Here is a 19402-nt window from a genome sequence, read left to right on the forward strand (position 1 = left end):
AGTTAAAATTACACAACATTGATCTCTAAGTGCAGGTGTACCTGTAGGAAAGCAATAAAAATAGGATTAACTAAAAAAGAAGAATACAACAGTTTAAATCAGCTACCACTAACCAACAAGAGCAACAGTCTAAGCAAGAGTCATTGTGAACCTTGAGGAAACTAGCGTTGGATTCAGCAAACCATTCCTAAGTACCATTGTACTCCCGGAACAAGTGCGTCTTGAGCCTTCTCTTGAAGGTGGAGAGACAGTCCGTGTCTCTGATGGAGGTGGGGAGTTGATTCCACCACTGGGGTGCCAGGCAGGAGAAGAGCTTGTGCTGGGACCGGGCGGTCTTGAGAGGTGGGACCACCAGGCGGTTGTCTGAAGAAGACCGTAGGTGGCGGGTGGGGGTGTAAGGCTGCAGGAGAGACTTGATGTAGTCGGGCGCAGTTCCATTCACTGCTCGGAAGGTCAGTACCAGGGTCTTGAATCTGATGCGGGCCGTTATGGGTAGCCAGTGGAGGGAGATGAGGAGCGGGGTAACGTGGGAGCGTCTGGGTAGATTGTAGACTAGACGGGCCGCTGCGTTCTGAATTCTCTGAAGAGGGCGGGTTGCGCATGATGGGAGACCGGCGAGCAGCGAGTTGCAGTAGTCCAACTTGGAGAGGACAAGTGCTTGGACAAGCAGCTGGGTGGAGTGCTCAGACAGGTATCTCCTGATCTTCCGGATGTTGTAGAGGGTGAATCTACACGACCGGGAGACCGCAGCAATGTGGGCCGTGAGGGAGAGCTCGTCGTCCATGGTCACCCCAAGGTTCCTGGCAGAGGATGAGGGGGTCACCGTCGCAGATCCCAGGGTGATTGAGAAGTCATGGGAGATGGAGGGTTTGGCCGGGATGATGAGAAGTTCTGTTTTGGCAAGGTTCAGCTGGAGATGGTGCTCAGTCATCCAGGCGGAGATGTCTGCGAGGCAGGCCTCAATCCTAGCTGAGATCCCCGGATCGGTCGGAGGGAATGACAGGTACAGCTGCGTGTCGTCAGCGTAGCAGTGGTAGGAGAAGCCATGGGAGGTGATGATTGGTCCAAGTGAGGTGGTGTACAGAGAGAAGAGGAGGGGACCAAGGACGGAGCCCTGTGGGACACCAGTGGAGAGCTGGCGTGGGCCTGACAGTTTGCCTCCCCAGGAGACCTGGTAGGATCTTCCCGACAGGTAGGATGAGATCCACTGGAGTGCAGTGCCAGTGATGCCCATCTCAGAAAGTGTGGAGAGCAGGATCTGGTGGTTAACCGTATCAAACGCCGCAGAAAGGTCCAGCAGAATGATGACGGATGACCTGGAAGCCGCTCTGGCAGACTGGAGGGCAGTGGTGACTGAAAGGAGGGCAGTCTCTGTGGAGTGGCCGGTCTTGAAGCCCGATTGGTTGGGGTCGAGCAGTTTGTTCTGAGAAAGGAAGTTAGACAGTTGGTTAGATACAGCACGTTCAATTGTTTTAGAAAAGAAGGGCAACAATGATACCGGTCTGTAGTTCTGGAGGACGGCAGGGTTAAGGGAGGGTTTTTTGAGTAAAGGGGTAACTCTGGCCTGTTTGAAGGCAGAGGGGAAGGTGCCAGAGGTAAGAGAGGAGTTTAGAACATGGAGCAGAAAAGTTATGATAGAGGGGGAGATGGTTTGAAAGAGAGGGGAGGGGACAGGATCAAGGGGACAGGAGGTGGGGCGATGAGAGAGAATGAGGTCAGAGAGCTCTGCCTCGGACAGGGGAGAGAAGGAGTTTAGACATTTAGTTGGGTCAGAAATGGAGGGTGAGGGGGTAGGAAGGGTGGGTTTAGGGAACCGACTGCTAATGTCGGCGACTTTTTTCTCAAAGAAAGAGGAGAAGTCGTCTGCTGTCAGGGTGGAGGGAGGGGGTGGGGGAGGTGGGTTAAGAAGGGTGGAGAAGGTAGAGAAAAGTTTGTGGGGGTTTGAAGCGGAGTTAATTTTGTTAAGAAAGTAGAGGGTTTTGGCACCAGTTATGTGAGAAGAGAAGGATTTGAGGAGGGAGTGATACTTATCAAGGTCCAGACCGTCTTTGGACTTGCGCCATCTCCTCTCAGCTGCTCGAAGGGTGGACCGTTCTTCACGAATAACATCCGTAAGCCACGGGCAGGGGGGAGAAGATCGTGCAGGCCTGGTAGACAGGGGACAGAGAGAGTCAAGTGATGCAGTTAAAGTGGTTAGCAAGGTGTCGGTGGCAGAGTTAGTGGGGTGGGACGAGAACACGTCAATGGGAGGGAGGGAGGATGTTACAATAGAGGAGAAGTGGGAGGGGGATACACCCCCTCAGGGTAGCGTGGCCTAGCGGTCCAAGGCGCTGGTTTAAGGCTCCAGTCTCTCCGGAGGCGTGGGTTCGAATCCCACCGCTGCCACTTTTGTAGGGTGCTAACGGCGTCTCATTGCTTTCACGTCAGTAAGTGGGTTTGAAAGGTGAACTGTGGCTCGTTGTGTTGTGTTGTCGTTGATGCTTTCTTGGGGCATCGTAGGTATAGTGGCTCCATCACCAGACAATACAAACCGTGAAGAGGCATTTCGTCTCTTGTGACGGTCGAGCACATCCGGATTAGGCCAAGTGTTCCAAACTCGACAGAAGTATAAACCAGGTATAGGGCAATCTGTTACTAGTTCAGTATCGATCAGTTTTGGGAGAAGCTCGGGTGGCCAACAACTGACAACGGGGTAGCGTGGCCGAGCGGTCCAAGGCGCTGGATTTAGGCTCCAGTCTCTCCGGAGGCGTGGGTTCGAATCCGACTGCTGCCACTTTTGTAGGGTGCTAATGCCGTCTCGTTGCTTTCAAGTCAGTAAGTGGGTTTTAAAGGTGAACTGTGGCTCGAAATGTTGTCGTTGATGCTTTCTTGGGGCATCGTAGGTATAGTGGCTCCATTTTATGGTTTATGGCAATCTCTTACTAGTTGGACGTCAGTAGGTGGTGTGAAAAATCGAACCGTGGCTCGAAAAGCTGTGCGATCATGGAGGATGTCGTGGGCATTGGTGGTATCGTGGCAAGCATAGCTGCCTTCCAAGCAGTTGACGCGGGTTCGATTCCCGGCCAATGCAGAACCTTGAGAAAAATGTGTTTTATCTGGTGTCATTCCACTGCTTGCGGGCATTAGATATAGTCACGTGAGCTCCTGGACGATCGATCAGCTTCGGTTCGAGCTCGGCTGGCCAACAGTTGACAACGGGGTAGCGTGGCCGAGCGGTCCAAGGCGCTGGATTAAGGCTCCAGTCTCTCCGGAGGCGTGGGTTCGAATCCCACCGCTGCCACTTTTGTAGGGTGCTAACGGCGTCTCATTGCTTTCACGTCAGTAAGTGGGTTTGAAAGGTGAACTGTGGCTCGACGTGTTGTGTTGTGTTGTCGTTGATGCTTTCTTGGGGCATGGTAGGTATAGTGGCTCCATCACCAGACAATACAAAGTGTGAGAGGCATTTCGTCTCTTGTGACGGTCGAGCACATCCGGATTAGGCCAAGTGTTCCAAACTCGACAGAAGTATAAACCAGTTTTAGGGCAATCAATTACTAGTTGGACGTCAGTAGGTGGTGTGAAAAGTCGAACCGTGGCTCGAAATGCTGTGCGATCATGGAGGATGTCGTGGGCATTGGTGGTATAGTGGCAAGCATAGCTGCGTTCCAAGCAGTTGACCCGGGTTCGATTCCCGGCCAATGCAGAACCTTGAGAAAGATGTGTTTTATCTGGTGTCATTCCACTGCTTGCGGCCATTAGACTAGTCACGTGAGCTCCTGGACGATCGATCAGCTTCGGTTGGAGCTCGGCTGGCCAACAGTTGACAACGGGGTAGCCTGGCCGAGCGGTCCAAGGCGCTGGATTAAGGCTCCAGTCTCTCCGGAGGCGTGGGTTCGAATCCCACCGCTGCCACTTTTGTAGGGTGCTAACGGCGTCTCATTGCTTTCACGTCAGTAAGTGGGTTTGAAAGGTGAACTGTGGCTCGTTGTGTTGTGTTGTCGTTGATGCTTTCTTGGGGCATCGTAGGTATAGTGGCTCCATCACCAGACAATACAAAGTGTGAGAGGCATTTCGTCTCTTGTGACGGTCGAGCACATCCGGATTAGGCCAAGTGTTCCAAACTCGACAGAAGTATAAACCAGGTTTATGGCAATCTCTTACTAGTTGGACGTCAGTAGGTGGTGTGAAAAATCGAACCGTGGCTCGAAAAGCTGTGCGATCATGGAGGATGTCGTGGGCATTGGTGGTATAGTGGCAAGCATAGCTGCCTTCCAAGCAGTTGACCTGGGTTCGATTCCCGGCCAATGCAGAACCTTGAGAAAGATGTGTTTTATCTGGTGTCATTCCACTGCTTGCGGGCATTAGACTAGTCACGTGAGCTCCTGGACGATCAATCAGCTTCGGATGGAGCTCGGCTGGCCAACAGTTGACAACGGGGTAGCGTGGCCGAGCGGTCCAAGGTGCTGGATTTAGGCTCCAGTCTCTCCGGAGGCATGGGTTCGAATCCCACCGCTGCCACTTTTGTAGGGTGCTAACGGCGTCTCATTGCTTTCACGTCAGTAAGTGGGTTTGAAAGGTGAACTGTGGCTCGACGTGTTGTGTTGTGTTGTCGTTGATGCTTTCTTGGGGCATCGTAGGTATAGTGGCTCCATCACCAGACAATACAAAGTGTGAGAGGCATTTCGTCTCTTGTAACGGTCGAGCACATCCGGATTAGGCCAAGTGTTCCAAACTCGACAGAAGTATAAACCAGGTTTATGGCAATCTCTTACTAGTTGGACGTCAGTAGGTGGTGTGAAAAATCGAACCGTGGCTCGAAAAGCTGTGCGATCATGGAGGATGTCGTGGGCATTGGTGGTATAGTGGCAAGCATAGCTGCGTTCCAAGCAGTTGACCCGGGTTCGATTCCCGGCCAATGCAGAACCTTGAGAAAGATGTGTTTTATCTGGTGTCATTCCACTGCTTGCGGGCATTAGACTAGTCACGTGAGCTCCTGGACGATCGATCAGCTTCGGTTGGAGCTCGGCTGGCCAACAGTTGACGACGGGGTAGCGTGGCCGAGCGGTCCAAGGTGCTGGATTTAGGCTCCAGTCTCTCCGGAGGCATGGGTTCGAATCCCACCGCTGCCACTTTTGTAGGGTGCTAACGGCGTCTCATTGCTTTCACGTCAGTAAGTGGGTTTGAAAGGTGAACTGTGGCTCGACGTGTTGTGTTGTGTTGTCGTTGATGCTTTCTTGGGGCATCGTAGGTATAGTGGCTCCATCACCAGACAATACAAAGTGTGAGAGGCATTTCGTCTCTTGTGACGGTCGAGCACATCCGGATTAGGCCAAGTGTTCCAAACTCGACAGAAGTATAAACCAGGTTTATGGCAATCTCTTACTAGTTGGACGTCAGTAGGTGGTGTGAAAAATCGAACCGTGGCTCGAAAAGCTGTGCGATCATGGAGGATGTCGTGGGCATTGGTGGTATAGTGGCAAGCATAGCTGCCTTCCAAGCAGTTGACCTGGGTTCGATTCCCGGCCAATGCAGAACCTTGAGAAAGATGTGTTTTATCTGGTGTCATTCCACTGCTTGCGGGCATTAGACTAGTCACGTGAGCTCCTGGACGATCGATCAGCTTCGGTTGGAGCTCGGCTGGCCAACAGTTGACAACGGGGTAGCGTGGCCGAGCGGTCCAAGGTGCTGGATTTAGGCTCCAGTCTCTCCGGAGGCGTGGGTTCGAATCCCACCGCTGCCAGTTTTGTAGGGTTCTAACGCCGTCTCGTTGCTTTCAAGTCAGTAAGTGGGTTTGAAAGGTGAACTGTGGCTCGACATGTTGTCGTTGATGCTTTCTTGGGGCATCGTAGGTATAGTGGCTCCATCACCAGACAATACAAAGTGTGAGAGGCATTTCGTCTCTTGTGACGGTCGAGCACATCCGGATTAGGCCAAGTGTTCCAAACTCGACAGAAGTATAAACCAGGTTTATGGCAAACTCTTACTAGTTGGACGTCAGTAGGTGGTGTGAAAAATCGAACCGTGGCTCGAAAAGCTGTGCGATCATGGAGGATGTTGTGGGCATTGGTGGCATAGTGGCAAGCATAGCTGCCTTCCAAGCAGTTAACCCGGGTTCGATTCCCGGCCAATTCAGAACCTTGAGAAAGATGTGTTTTATCTGTTGTCATTCCACTGCTTGCGGGCATTAGATATAGTCACGTGAGCTCCTGGACGATCGATCAGCTTCGGTCCGAGCTCGGCTGGCCAACAGTTGACAACGGGCAACATTTATTCATTTTACATTTATTCATTTAGCAGACGCTTTTGTCCAAAGCGACTTCCAAGAGAGAGCTTCACAAAGTGCATAGGTCACTGATAATAACAACAAGATAGCCCCACAGCATTGCGGGTAGTCAAAGACAAGAAGTACATATTGTGAACAACCAAAAAATAGTGCTAAAGGGAAGAGACCATAAGAGCATGTAGTTAAACAAGTTAAAATTACACAACATTGATCTCTAAGTGCAGGTGTACCTGTAGGAAAGCAATAAAAATAGGATTAACTAAAAAAGAAGAATACAACAGTTTAAATCAGCTACCACTAACCAACAAGAGCAACAGTCTAAGCAAGAGTCATTGTGAACCTTGAGGAAACTAGCGTTGGATTCAGCAAACCATTCCTAAGTACCATTGTACTCCCGGAACAAGTGCGTCTTGAGCCTTCTCTTGAAGGTGGAGAGACAGTCCGTGTCTCTGATGGAGGTGGGGAGTTGATTCCACCACTGGGGTGCCAGGCAGGAGAAGAGCTTGTGCTGGGACCGGGCGGTCTTGAGAGGTGGGACCACCAGGCAGTTGTCTGAAGAAGACCGTAGGTGGCGGGTGGGGGTGTAAGGCTGCAGGAGAGACTTGATGTAGTCGGGCGCAGTTCCATTCACTGCTCGGAAGGTCAGTACCAGGGTCTTGAATCTGATGCGGGCCGTTATGGGTAGCCAGTGGAGGGAGATGAGGAGCGGGGTAACGTGGGAGCGTCTGGGTAGATTGTAGACTAGACGGGCCGCTGCGTTCTGAATTCTCTGAAGAGGGCGGGTTGCGCATGATGGGAGACCGGCGAGCAGCGAGTTGCAGTAGTCCAACTTGGAGAGGACAAGTGCTTGGACAAGCAGCTGGGTGGAGTGCTCAGACAGGTATCTCCTGATCTTCCGGATGTTGTAGAGGGTGAATCTACACGACCGGGAGACCGCAGCAATGTGGGCCGTGAGGGAGAGCTCGTCGTCCATGGTCACCCCAAGGTTCCTGGCAGAGGATGAGGGGGTCACCGTCGCAGATCCCAGGGTGATTGAGAAGTCATGGGAGATGGAGGGTTTGGCCGGGATGATGAGAAGTTCTGTTTTGGCAAGGTTCAGCTGGAGATGGTGCTCAGTCATCCAGGCGGAGATGTCTGCGAGGCAGGCCTCAATCCTAGCTGAGATCCCCGGATCGGTCGGAGGGAATGACAGGTACAGCTGCGTGTCGTCAGCGTAGCAGTGGTAGGAGAAGCCATGGGAGGTGATGATTGGTCCAAGTGAGGTGGTGTACAGAGAGAAGAGGAGGGGACCAAGGACGGAGCCCTGTGGGACACCAGTGGAGAGCTGGCGTGGGCCTGACAGTTTGCCTCCCCAGGAGACCTGGTAGGATCTTCCCGACAGGTAGGATGAGATCCACTGGAGTGCAGTGCCAGTGATGCCCATCTCAGAAAGTGTGGAGAGCAGGATCTGGTGGTTAACCGTATCAAACGCCGCAGAAAGGTCCAGCAGAATGATGACGGATGACCTGGAAGCCGCTCTGGCAGACTGGAGGGCAGTGGTGACTGAAAGGAGGGCAGTCTCTGTGGAGTGGCCGGTCTTGAAGCCCGATTGGTTGGGGTCGAGCAGTTTGTTCTGAGAAAGGAAGTTAGACAGTTGGTTAGATACAGCACGTTCAATTGTTTTAGAAAAGAAGGGCAACAATGATACCGGTCTGTAGTTCTGGAGGACGGCAGGGTTAAGGGAGGGTTTTTTGAGTAAAGGGGTAACTCTGGCCTGTTTGAAGGCAGAGGGGAAGGTGCCAGAGGTAAGAGAGGAGTTTAGAACATGGAGCAGAAAAGTTATGATAGAGGGGGAGATGGTTTGAAAGAGAGGGGAGGGGACAGGATCAAGGGGACAGGAGGTGGGGCGATGAGAGAGAATGAGGTCAGAGAGCTCTGCCTCGGACAGGGGAGAGAAGGAGTTTAGACATTTAGTTGGGTCAGAAATGGAGGGTGAGGGGGTAGGAAGGGTGGGTTTAGGGAACCGACTGCTAATGTCGGCGACTTTTTTCTCAAAGAAAGAGGAGAAGTCGTCTGCTGTCAGGGTGGAGGGAGGGGGTGGGGGAGGTGGGTTAAGAAGGGTGGAGAAGGTAGAGAAAAGTTTGTGGGGGTTTGAAGCTGAGTTAATTTTGTTAAGAAAGTAGAGGGTTTTGGCACCAGTTATGTGAGAAGAGAAGGATTTGAGGAGGGAGTGATACTTATCAAGGTCCAGACCGTCTTTGGACTTGCGCCATCTACTCTCAGCTGCTCGAAGGGTGGACCGTTCTTCACGAATAACATCCGTAAGCCACGGGCAGGGGGGAGAAGATTGTGCAGGCCTGGTAGACAGGGGACAGAGAGAGTCAAGTGATGCAGTTAAAGTGGTTAGCAAGGTGTCGGTGGCAGAGTTAGTGGGGTGGGACGAGAACACGTCAATGGGAGGGAGGGAGGATGTTACAATAGAGGAGAAGTGGGAGGGGGATACACCCCCTCAGGGTAGCGTGGCCTAGCGGTCCAAGGCGCTGGTTTAAGGCTCCAGTCTCTCCGGAGGCGTGGGTTCGAATCCCACCGCTCCCATCCGGATTAGGCCAAGTGTTCCAAACTCGACAGAAGTATAAACCAGGTTTAGGGCAATCTGTTACTAGTTCAGTATCGATCAGTTTTGGGAGAAGCTCGGGTGGCCAACAACTGACAACGGGGTAGCGTGGCCGAGCGGTCCAAGGCGCTGGATTAAGGCTCCAGTCTCTCCGGAGGCGTGGGTTCGAATCCCACCGCTGCCAGTTTTGTAGGGTGCTAACGCCGTCTTGTTGCTTTCAAGTCAGAAAGTGGGTTTGAAAGGTGAACTGTGGCTCGACATGTTGTCGTTGATGCTTTCTTGGGGCATCGTAGGTATAGTGGCTCCAACACCAGACAATACAAAGTGTGAGAGGCATTTCGTCTCTTGTGACGGTCGAGCACATCCGGATTAGGCCAAGTGTTCCAAACTCGACAGAAGTATAAACCAGGTTTATGGCAAACTCTTACTAGTTGGACGTCAGTAGGTGGTGTGAAAAATCGAACCGTGGCTCGAAAAGCTGTGCGATCATGGAGGATGTCGTGGGCATTGGTGGTATAGTGGCAAGCATATCTGCCTTCCAAGCAGTTGACCTGGGTTCGATTCCCGGCCAATGCAGAACCTTGAGAAAGATGTGTTTTATCTGGTGTCATTCCACTGCTTGCGGGCATTAGATATAGTCACGTGAGCTCCTGGACGATCGATCAGCTTCGGTTCGAGCTCGGCTGGCCAACAGTTGACAACGGGGGTAGCGTGGCCGAGCGGTCCAAGGCGCTGGATTAAGGCTCCAGTCTCTCCGGAGGCGTGGGTTCGAATCCCACCGCTGCCACTTTTGTAAGGTGCTAACGGCGTCTCATTGCTTTCACGTCAGTAAGTGGGTTTGAAAGGTGAACTGTGGCTCGACGTGTTGTGTTGTGTTGTCGTTGATGCTTTCTTGGGGCATCGTAGGTATAGTGGCTCCATCACCAGACAATACAAAGTGTGAGAGGCATTTCGTCTCTTGTGACGGTCGAGCACATCCGGATTAGGCCAAGTGTTCCAAACTCGACAGAAGTATAAACCAGGTTTATGGCAATCTCTTACTAGTTGGACGTCAGTAGGTGGTGTGAAAAATCGAACCGTGGCTCGAAAAGCTGTGCGATCATGGAGGATGTCGTGGGCATTGGTGGTATAGTGGCAAGCATAGCTGCCTTCCAAGCAGTTGACCTGGGTTCGATTTCCGGCCAATGCAGAACCTTGAGAAAGATGTGTTTTATCTGGTGTCATTCCACTGCTTGCGGGCATTAGACTAGTCACGTGAGCTCCTGGACGATCAATCAGCTTCGGTTGGAGCTCGGCTGGCCAACAGTTGACAACGGGGTAGCGTGGCCGAGCGGTCCAAGGTGCTGGATTTAGACTCCAGTCTCTCCGGAGGCATGGTTTCGAATCCCACCGCTGCCACTTTTGTAGGGTGCTAACGGCGTCTCATTGCTTTCACGTCAGTAAGTGGGTTTGAAAGGTGAACTGTGGCTCGACGTGTTGTGTTGTGTTGTCGTTGATGCTTTCTTGGGGCATCGTAGGTATAGTGGCTCCATCACCAGACAATACAAAGTGTGAGAGGCATTTCGTCTCTTGTGACGTCGAGCACATCCGGATTAGGCCAAGTGTTCCAAACTCGACAGAAGTATAAACCAGGTTTATGGCAATCTCTTACTAGTTGGACGTCAGTAGGTGGTGTGAAAAATCGAACCGTGGCTCGAAAATCTGTGCGATCATGGAGGATGTCGTGGGCATTGGTGGTATAGTGGCAAGCATAGCTGCCTTCCAAGCAGTTGACCCGGGTTCGATTCCCGGCCAATGCAGAACCTTGAGAAAGATGTGTTTTATCTGGTGTCATTCCACTGCTTGCGGGCATTAGACTAGTCACGTGAGCTCCTGGACGATCGATCAGCTTCGGTTGGAGCTCGGCTGGCCAACAGTTGACAACGGGGGTAGCGTGGCCGAGCGGTCCAAGGTGCTGGATTTAGGCTCCAGTCTCTCCGGAGGCATGGGTTCGAATCCCACCGCTGCCAGTTTTGTAGGGTGCTAACGCCGTCTCGTTGCTTTCAAGTCAGTAAGTGGGTTTGAAAGGTGAACTGTGGCTCGACATGTTGTCGTTGATGCTTTCTTGGGGCATCGTAGGTATAGTGGCTCCATCACCAGACAATACAAAGTGTGAGAGGCATTTCGTCTCTTGTGACGGTCGAGCACATCCGGATTAGGCCAAGTGTTCCAAACTCGACAGAAGTATAAACCAGGTTTATGGCAAACTCTTACTAGTTGGACGTCAGTAGGTGGTGTGAAAAATCGAACCGTGGCTCGAAAAGCTGTGCGATCATGGAGGATGTCGTGGGCATTGGTGGTATAGTGGCAAGCATATCTGCCTTCCAAGCAGTTGACCCGGGTTCGATTCCCGGCCTATGCAGAACCTTGAGAAAGATGTGTTTTATCTGGTGTCATTCCACTGCTTGCGGGCATTAGATATAGTCACGTGAGCTCCTGGACGATCGATCAGCTTCGGTTTGAGCTCGGCTGGCCAACAGCTGACAACGGGGGGTAGCGTGGCCGAGCGGTCCAAGGCGCTGGATTTAGGCTCCAGTCTCTCCGGAGGCGTGGGTTCGAATCCGACTGCTGCCACTTTTGTAGGGTAATAATGCCGTCTCGTTGCTTTCAAGTCAGTAAGTGGGTTTTAAAGGTGAACTTTGGCTCGACATGTTGTCGTTGATGCTTTCTTGGGGCATCGTAGGTATAGTGGCTCCATCACCAGACAATACAAAGTGTGATAGGCATTTCGTCTCTTGTAACGTCGAGCACATCCGGATTAGGCCAAGTGTTCCAAACTCGACAGAAGTATAAACCAGGTTTATGGCAATCTCTTACTTGTTGGACGTCAGTAGGTGGTGTGAAAAATCGAACCGTGGCTCGAAAAGCTGTGCGATCATGGAGGATGTCGTGGGCATTGGTGGTATAGTGGCAAGCATAGCTGCCTTCCAAGCGGTTGACCCGGGTTAGATTCCCGGCCAATGCAGAACCTTGAGAAAGATGTGTTATATCTGGTGTCACTCCACTGCTTGCGGGCATTAGATATAGTCACGTGAGCTCCTGGACGATCAATCAGCTTCGGTTTGAGCTCGGCTGGCCAACAGCTGACAACGGGGTAGTGTGGCCGAGCGGTCCAAGGCGCTGGATTTAGGCTCCAGTCTCTCCGGAGGCGTGGGTTCAAATCCGACTGCTGCCACTTTTGTAGGGTGCTAATGCCGTCTCGTTGCTTTCAAGTCAGTAAGTGGGTTTTAAAGGTGAACTGTGGCTCGACATGTTGTCGTTGATGCTTTCTTGGGGCATCGTAGGTATAGTGGCTCCATCACCAGACAATACAAAGTGTGAAAGGCATTTCGTCCCTTGTGACGGTCGAGCACATCCGGATTAGGCCAAGTGTTCCAAACTCGACAGAAGTATAAACCAGTTTTAGGGCAATCAATTACTAGTTGGACGTCAGTAGGTGGTGTGAAAAGTCGAACCGTGGCTCGAAATGCTGTGCGATCATGGAGGATGTCGTGGGCATTGGTGGTATAGTGGCAAGCATAGCTGCCTTCCAAGCAGTTGACCCGGGTTCGATTCCCGGCCAATGCAGAACCTTGAGAAAGATGTGTTTTATCTGGTGTCATTCCACTGCTTGCGGGCATTAGATATAGTCACGTGAGCTCCTGGACGATCAATCAGCTTCGGTTTGAGCTCGGCTGGCCAACAGCTGACAACGGGGTAGCGTGGCCGAGCGGTCCAAGGCGCTGGATTTAGGCTCCAGTCTCTCCGGAGGCGTGGGTTCAAATCCGACTGCTGCCACTTTTGTAGGGTGCTAATGCCGTCTCGTTGCTTTCAAGTCAGTAAGTGGGTTTTAAAGGTGAACTGTGGCTCGACATGTTGTCGTTGATGCTTTCTTGGGGCATCGTAGGTATAGTGGCTCCATCTCCAGACAATACAAAGTGTGAGAGGCATTTCGTCTCTTGTGACGGTCGAGCACATCCGGATTAGGCCAAGTGTTCCAAACTCGACAGAAGTATAAACCAGGTTTATGGCAATCTCTTACTAGTTGGACGTCAGTAGGTGGTGTGAAAAATCGAACCGTGGCTCGAAATACTGTGCGATCATGGAGGATGTTGTGGGCATTGGTGGTATAGTGGCAAGCATAGCTGCCTTCCAAGCAGTTGACCCGGGTTCGATTCCCGGCCAATGCATAACCTTGAGAAAGATGTGTTTTATCTGGTGTTATTCCACTGCTTGCGGGCATTAGACTAGTCACGTGAGCTCCTGGACGATCGATCAGCTTCGGTTGGAGCTCGGCTGGCCAACAGTTGACAACGGGGGTAGCGTGGCCGAGCGGTCCAAGGCGCTGGATTTAGGCTCCAGTCTGTCCGGAGGCGTGGGTTCGAATCCCACCGCTGCCAGTTTTGTAGGGTGCTAACGGCGTCTCATTGCTTTCACGTCAGTAAGTGGGTTTGAAAGGTGAACTGTGACTCGACGTGTTGTGTTGTGTTGTGTTGTCGTTGATGCTTTCTTGGGGCATCGTAGGTATAGTGGCTCCATCACCAGACAATACAAAGTGTGAGAGGCATTTCGTCTCTTGTGACGGTCGAGCACATCCGGATTAGGCCAAGTGTTCCAAACTCGACAGAAGTATAAACCAGGTTTATGGCAAACTCTTACTAGTTGGACGTCAGTAGGTGGTGTGAAAAATCGAACCGTGGCTCGAAAAGCTGTGCGATCATGGAGGATGTCGTGGGCATTGGTGGTATAGTGGCAAGCATAGCTGCCTTCCAAGCAGTTGACCCGGGTTCGATTCCCGGCCAATGCAGAACCTTGAGAAAGATGTGTTTTATCTGGTGTCATTCCACTGCTTGCGGGCATTAGACTAGTCACGTGAGCTCCTGGACGATCGATCAGCTTCGGTTGGAGCTCGGCTGGCCAACAGTTGACAATGGGGTAGCGTGGCCGAGCGGTCCAAGGTGCTGGATTAAGGCTCCAGTCTCTCCGGAGGCGTGGGTTCGAATCCCACCGCTGCCAGTTTTGTAGGGTGCTAACGGCGTCTCGTTGCTTTCACGTCAGTAAGTGGGTTTGAAAGGTGAACTGTGGCTCGACGTGTTGTGTTGTGTTGTCGTTGATGCTTTCTTGGGGCATCGTAGGTATAGTGGCTCCATCACCAGACAATACAAACCGTGAAGAGGCATTTCGTCTCTTGTGATGGTCGAACACATCCGGAGTAGGCCAAGTGTTCCAAACTCAACAGAAGTATAAACCAGGTTTAGGGCAATCTGTTACTAGTTCAGTATCGATCAGTTTTGGGAGAAGCTCGGGTGGCCAACAGCTGACAACGGGGTAGCGTGGCCGAGCCGTCCAAGGCGCTGGATTTAGGCTCCAGTCTCTCCGGAGGCGTGGGTTAGAATCCGACTGCTGCCATTTTTGTAGGGTGATAATGCCGTCTCGTTGCTTTCAAGTCAGTAAGTGGGTTTTAAAGTTGAATTATGGCTCGACATGTTGTCGTTGATGCTTTCTTGGGGCATCGTAGGTATAGTGGCTCCATCACCAGACAATACAAAGTGTGAGAGGCATTTCGTCTCTTGTGACGGTCGAGCACATCCGGATTAGGCCAAGTGTTCCAAACTCGACAGAAGTATAAACCAGGTTTATGGCAATCTCTTACTAGTTGGACGTCAGTAGGTGGTGTGAAAAATCGAACCGTGGCTCGAAATACTGTGCGATCATGGAGGATGTTGTGGGCATTGGTGGTATAGTGGCAAGCATAGCTGCCTTCCAAGCAGTTGACCCGGGTTCGATTCCCGGCCAATGCATAACCTTGAGAAAGATGTGTTTTATCTGGTGTCATTCCACTGCTTGCGGGCATTAGACTAGTCCCGTGAGCTCCTGGACGATCGATCAGCTTCGGTTGGAGCTCGGCTGGCCAACAGTTGACAACGGGGTAGCGTGGCCGAGCGGTCCAAGGTGCTGGATTAAGGCTCCAGTCTCTCCGGAGGCGTGGGTTCGAATCCCACCGCTGCCAGTTTTGTAGGGTGCTAACGGCGTCTCGTTGCTTTCACGTCAGTAAGTGGGTTTGAAAGGTGAACTGTGGCTCGTTGTGTTGTGTTGTCGTTGATGCTTTCTTGGGGCATCGTAGGTATAGTGGCTCCATCACCAGACAATACAAAGTGTGAGAGGCATTTCGTCTCTTGTGACGGTCGAGCACATCCGGATTAGGCCTAGTGTTCCAAACTCGACAGAAGTATAAACCAGGTTTATGGCAAACTCTTACTAGTTGGACGTCAGTAGGTGGTGTGAAAAATCGAACCGTGGCTCGAAAAGCTGTGCGATCATGGAGGATGTCGTGGGCATTGGTGGTATAGTGGCAAGCATAGCTGCCTTCCACGCGGCGGGCAGACGCCTGTACCTGTAAAGGGAAAAATTGGGGTACTCGTGTCGAATCCCAGTCACGACGATGTTTATTACAAATGATTTATTGTACTTCTTTCAATGATACAATATAGTGGCACTGGTTATCTGCTATATATCAAACCAATGTAAAAGGCCATACTGAGATGCCTCTAATCTACATCTAAAATTGCAGTATTGTACATTACAAATACATCATAATTGTATTTAGCCTTGTTTATTAACAAGATTGTGTATTGTCCGTTGGCACTATTTTCATTGTTTGTATATTGTCTGGTTTTGATGGAATATAAAAAAATATATTCTGGTAAAAACCTCTAATATTGGGGATTTATTTTCAGTGTAACCAGTTGCCTGGATTTGTTTGCGCCACTAAATGAAGACATTTGTACAGATGAGTCTTAAGGGGTCAATGGTAATCAATAGTCTGATCCATCTCCATTTTCATACATCATGAACATTTATTTGATGATTAATTGTGATACAAATAACTGAGATGAACACACAATCTTATTTTGGCCATTTATTGGAACATGTAATCAAGGCTTGTACAAATAACCTAGATTAAGTGCAAAACAGTCATATTATTTATTTGAACTATTTACAACAATTTTTATGTACAGTTTGCCTACTTCCCCTTCTCCTCAGCCCACCTCTTCTGCTCTGCCTTGTAGAAGGCTGATTGTTGAAACTCCCCCCAGGTCATTTCAGCATTCATTCCGTCTGCCTTGTACAGGGACAGCACCCTGGTAGGACAGTAAATTTACCTGCCCGCCACACCCCGGAACGAATGGTACACATGGGGGCTTTCTGGCCCCTGCTTGATGGGCTTGCGGCAGAACTTGCAGAGCCGACCGGTGGGCTGCTGTTCTGCCGCCCTCCGTTTCCCCCGCAGATCAGCCAACCTCCGTGCCTCTGCTGACCTGAGCTTGGCTGCCTCAAGCTCTTTCCCAAAGAAAGGGGTGTCCGCAAAGTCCTCAAACGGCATTCTGGGGTCATTCAGGCCTTCTGCTGCATAGAGCTTGTGGACTCTTTGTGAGCAGTAAAAGTACTTGACCTCCCCAGACTGGTAGAAGAGGTGGATGGAGGAACCGTCTCCCTGGTATCGCGACTTCGGCTGGCCACAGGCAAGACAGTTCCTCGTCTTCTTTTTGCCCAGCTGCTGCTGCTGCTGTTGTTGCAGTGCCGTCTGCTTCTGGACTATGTCCCGCACCATGTCCTCGATAGCAGCCTTGGTCAGAGGGGCCTCCTGGGGATCTCTCCCAGGTGGATTGACCGCAGCGGGTGGTATGGTCACCACCGGCACGCTCTTGGTCTCACTCTCTGCCGTCAGGTGCTGCCACAGCTGCTGCGTCTCCAGGAGTTTCTCTGGGCTGGTGTTCAGGGACGTGCTGGCGTTGGTCCGCTTTGCCCAATGCTTCACATACTGTGAAATGTGTTGCTTTGTTGTTGGATGCAACAGGCTATTGGGATCACGGGAAGCAGCCTGCACCAAGCCAGCGTAGTCACTGTCCACCCTCTGCAGGAAATCCTTCGACCCTTGGTGGATTCCTATGAGGCCGTCGATGACCTCCTTCATGGCCTCTGTCCACCGGGAATGGTCCAAGACGTACAGAAGCCCGCCTGCCTTGATGGACATTGTGCGAGCAGCACGCGGGTTTGCTGTGATGGGCAGTGCAGGTGTCGTTGGCAGACCTGAAGACAAGTAGAAATAACACATAATAAATATAAAATCTTGCTCTATCAAGCATCAGTGCAACTTGAGTGTTGCATCTCATTCACATTTTACTAGCAGATGTGTAAAATGAGGGATATTTGCAAAATTACCTTGAGTGGAGGTTGATTGGACTGGCTGGACTGTGGTCTGGGGCAAGACTCCAGAAGCCTCACCAAAGACGTCATCCTGCAACAGAGGAAGTACATGCATTTCAATTATTTAAACATGTGTGCTTAGTCTGCAGGTATAACCTGTGTAAGTTTGAAAGGGTAAATTACAAAGTGCTATCAATGCAACTTACATTGTCTTCTGGCGTGATGAAGGGCTGGTCGGCGACCACCCGGTCAGCCTCCTCTTCCTCAGCTCCCTCTTCATCAGCCCCCTGGGACCTGTTCTTGAACCAGTCCAGAGGCACAGGGCGACAGCCTGGCTCCACATACTGCAGGCCAAATCTCTCCCCTGTGTCTCTGTGGCTCAACTGCAGTGCAGGGTATTTGGCATGGCCGGTCACCCTCTCCGATGCCACGTTCAGCTGCATGATGAGCACTGGGTCAAAGACTGCAGGTAGCTTCACGTCCGGTAACTTCAGATCCACCAATCTCTGAAAGTTCCACCGTGCCATGCCCATCATGCCTTGAGCCTGGAAGAGCTCGGAGGAAACACAGTTGCCTGTGATCCACCGTGCCTGATGCGCATGGAAACCCTCCTGTTGGGAGGTGCCTCTCACAGGGATCCACACTGGGACAGCTGCTCCTTCACCCTTGACGTGGTTGAGCTGCACTGTTCCTCCGTGTCTGTAAAGGATCCCGTCCTCCTCTTCTGGATCACTCAGGCAGCCTCTCAGGATGTGCACCCTCTGGAGTCTCCACAGCTTTAGCATGGATGGCTTGAAGAGGTAGACACCATTGGGATCTGTCTCTAGGAAGAACTGTTTGAGGACGCTCTCCACTCTCTCCAGCAGCTCTGTAGGTTGTGGTACCTTACAATTGAAAAAAGGATTACAGATGATTTCATATGCATTAACGGAATACAGAAATTAAATTACGTATTTTTCTTATTTATGTTATAACATAACAAGCATTATTAATGTTATGAACATTCAAAAGTACCTTGGTCCGGCAGTGTTCCCGGATATGCTGCTTTGTGGGATTGGCAGGCCTGATCCCACAGAAGGCGTATGCCTCCGTCAGCCTCTGCAGGTCAGTCTGGTCCACCACACAGAATGCAGCACTGAGGAACCGGCAGAAAGTGCTGTGGAGTGTATGGTGCTCTGACACGCACTCCCTTGAGAACCGCCGCATGCAATGGAAAAGGTCCAGTTTGACAGTGATGTCGCTGCTGTACTTTCCCCGGGAGGCACATGAGTTGGTCAGGTTCCCAGGTGTTGCCCCCGTCACCACAGCTTCCGTGGTTTTCCATAAATCCAGTGGAGGTGCTCCTGGGGGTCAAGGTTTGGGATCCGGAAATCAGCACAGCAGTCCCTGCTCACACAGTGAGAGAGAGAGAGAGAAAAACACAAATTAATGATAGGCTTTGAGTTTCTATGTCACCTGCATACAATCCCCTGTAACTATATAGTATATTATATTTTGCTAAATGTTTCTGTCCTGTGTAAAATTGAATACAAAAGCTGTGATCTGGCTTTTACCTGTCCACCCACTGGTACTTTGCCTTCGGCAGTCCAGCTGAGTCGTAGCGATGAGACAGCCCCTCGTACATGGGTTCCAGCGACCGGTCACTCTCTGACTGAAGCATCACCCAGGACAGGATCATCCAGTTCTCATTCATCACGAGGACATGGTTCCGGATGAGAGCACCACCTTCCGGGCCACCTTCCGTGTGTGGTCAGCTCGAATGACCTGCCCAAAAGTGCCTTGCAGGACAAGAGTGAGGGTCTTCTCCTTACGGTGGTACTCATGTACGAGGCAGTCTACTAGGTAGCGGGGACTGATGGCTACCCCACACCAGCCATTGGTCAAGTCGTAGGTACCAAAGGGATCAGGGGTGTTGTCCTTCCGCATGGTGCCTGTGATGGTCTTCTGCCCATACAGGCCGGAGTCACCATCCTGCACATTCTGTACAGTCAACAGATAGGCAAGGTGTGCCCTCTCGTACCGTAGGTGCAGAGCCTCATTCAGCTGATTTGCCATGTCTGTGGCCGACCTCCCTGTGCGACATAGCTCATCCATTACCGTTTTGCAGATGGCTTTTTTGTGGGTGAGAAATGCTGGCAGGATGTTGCAGAAGAGTTGTGGCAGCATTTCCATCCACTGGGGTTTGTCAGCGAACCAGTACCTCTTGCATGTTTTGCAGTTCAGCCGAGAGGCCAAGATGTAGTACTGGCCGCTGGTCCCAATAATGACCCGGGGTCGCCCAACTCCTGCCGAAACCACATGGGGAGTGGAGCAGCCGTAGA

The 19402-nt window shown here is 51.4% G+C and overlaps 1 protein-coding gene and 20 non-coding genes across 21 annotated transcripts; 20 read left to right on the plus strand and 1 right to left on the minus strand.

Annotated features, from left to right (window-relative positions):
- The first annotated feature begins 2303 nt into the window (after positions 1-2303).
- trnal-aag lies at positions 2304-2385 on the plus strand. The gene has a single exon. It is a non-coding gene; the product is annotated as a tRNA-Leu (tRNA).
- An 813-nt stretch (positions 2386-3198) lies between these two features.
- trnal-aag lies at positions 3199-3280 on the plus strand. The gene has a single exon. It is a non-coding gene; the product is annotated as a tRNA-Leu (tRNA).
- A 529-nt stretch (positions 3281-3809) lies between these two features.
- Positions 3810-3891, plus strand: trnal-aag. Its single transcript has one exon. It is a non-coding gene; the product is annotated as a tRNA-Leu (tRNA).
- A 325-nt stretch (positions 3892-4216) lies between these two features.
- On the plus strand, positions 4217-4288 carry trnag-ucc. Its single transcript has one exon. It is a non-coding gene; the product is annotated as a tRNA-Gly (tRNA).
- A 127-nt stretch (positions 4289-4415) lies between these two features.
- On the plus strand, positions 4416-4497 carry trnal-uag. The gene has a single exon. It is a non-coding gene; the product is annotated as a tRNA-Leu (tRNA).
- Positions 4498-5026: 529 nt separating this feature from the next.
- trnal-uag lies at positions 5027-5108 on the plus strand. The gene has a single exon. It is a non-coding gene; the product is annotated as a tRNA-Leu (tRNA).
- A 330-nt stretch (positions 5109-5438) lies between these two features.
- Positions 5439-5510, plus strand: trnag-ucc. The gene has a single exon. It is a non-coding gene; the product is annotated as a tRNA-Gly (tRNA).
- Positions 5511-5637: 127 nt separating this feature from the next.
- On the plus strand, positions 5638-5719 carry trnal-uag. Its single transcript has one exon. It is a non-coding gene; the product is annotated as a tRNA-Leu (tRNA).
- Positions 5720-8753: 3034 nt separating this feature from the next.
- On the plus strand, positions 8754-8836 carry trnal-aag. Its single transcript has one exon. It is a non-coding gene; the product is annotated as a tRNA-Leu (tRNA).
- A 121-nt stretch (positions 8837-8957) lies between these two features.
- Positions 8958-9039, plus strand: trnal-aag. The gene has a single exon. It is a non-coding gene; the product is annotated as a tRNA-Leu (tRNA).
- Positions 9040-9560: 521 nt separating this feature from the next.
- trnal-aag lies at positions 9561-9642 on the plus strand. The gene has a single exon. It is a non-coding gene; the product is annotated as a tRNA-Leu (tRNA).
- Positions 9643-10582: 940 nt separating this feature from the next.
- On the plus strand, positions 10583-10654 carry trnag-ucc. The gene has a single exon. It is a non-coding gene; the product is annotated as a tRNA-Gly (tRNA).
- Positions 10655-10782: 128 nt separating this feature from the next.
- trnal-uag lies at positions 10783-10864 on the plus strand. Its single transcript has one exon. It is a non-coding gene; the product is annotated as a tRNA-Leu (tRNA).
- Positions 10865-12389: 1525 nt separating this feature from the next.
- Positions 12390-12461, plus strand: trnag-ucc. Its single transcript has one exon. It is a non-coding gene; the product is annotated as a tRNA-Gly (tRNA).
- A 530-nt stretch (positions 12462-12991) lies between these two features.
- trnag-ucc lies at positions 12992-13063 on the plus strand. The gene has a single exon. It is a non-coding gene; the product is annotated as a tRNA-Gly (tRNA).
- A 128-nt stretch (positions 13064-13191) lies between these two features.
- trnal-uag lies at positions 13192-13273 on the plus strand. Its single transcript has one exon. It is a non-coding gene; the product is annotated as a tRNA-Leu (tRNA).
- Positions 13274-13608: 335 nt separating this feature from the next.
- trnag-ucc lies at positions 13609-13680 on the plus strand. The gene has a single exon. It is a non-coding gene; the product is annotated as a tRNA-Gly (tRNA).
- A 127-nt stretch (positions 13681-13807) lies between these two features.
- trnal-aag lies at positions 13808-13889 on the plus strand. Its single transcript has one exon. It is a non-coding gene; the product is annotated as a tRNA-Leu (tRNA).
- Positions 13890-14602: 713 nt separating this feature from the next.
- trnag-ucc lies at positions 14603-14674 on the plus strand. Its single transcript has one exon. It is a non-coding gene; the product is annotated as a tRNA-Gly (tRNA).
- Positions 14675-14801: 127 nt separating this feature from the next.
- trnal-aag lies at positions 14802-14883 on the plus strand. Its single transcript has one exon. It is a non-coding gene; the product is annotated as a tRNA-Leu (tRNA).
- Positions 14884-16032: 1149 nt separating this feature from the next.
- On the minus strand, positions 16033-17866 carry LOC124462295. Its single transcript, XM_047013954.1, has 3 exons — positions 17288-17866; positions 17097-17172; positions 16033-16964 (listed from the first exon to the last, which is right to left on the minus strand). Exons 1-3 carry the CDS (start codon positions 17864-17866, stop codon positions 16033-16035), a joined length of 1587 nt encoding a protein of 528 aa, XP_046869910.1.
- Positions 17867-19402: the final 1536 nt, after the last annotated feature.

Source organism: Hypomesus transpacificus, unplaced genomic scaffold, assembly GCF_021917145.1.
Source record: "Hypomesus transpacificus isolate Combined female unplaced genomic scaffold, fHypTra1 scaffold_211, whole genome shotgun sequence".
NCBI classification, from domain to species: domain Eukaryota; kingdom Metazoa; phylum Chordata; class Actinopteri; order Osmeriformes; family Osmeridae; genus Hypomesus; species Hypomesus transpacificus.

Excerpts from the sequence above, each read along its gene's own strand:
- LOC124462295 (XM_047013954.1), bottom strand. The coding sequence starts at position 17,866 with ATGCTAAAGCTGTGGAGACTCCAGAGGGTGCACATCCTGAGAGGCTGC. Across the intron at positions 17,173-17,287 it reads TCATCACGCCAGAAGACAAT|GATGACGTCTTTGGTGAGGC; the intron begins GTAAGTTGCATT and ends CCTCTGTTGCAG. Across the intron at positions 16,965-17,096 it reads CCAATCAACCTCCACTCAAG|GTCTGCCAACGACACCTGCA; the intron begins GTAATTTTGCAA and ends ACTTGTCTTCAG.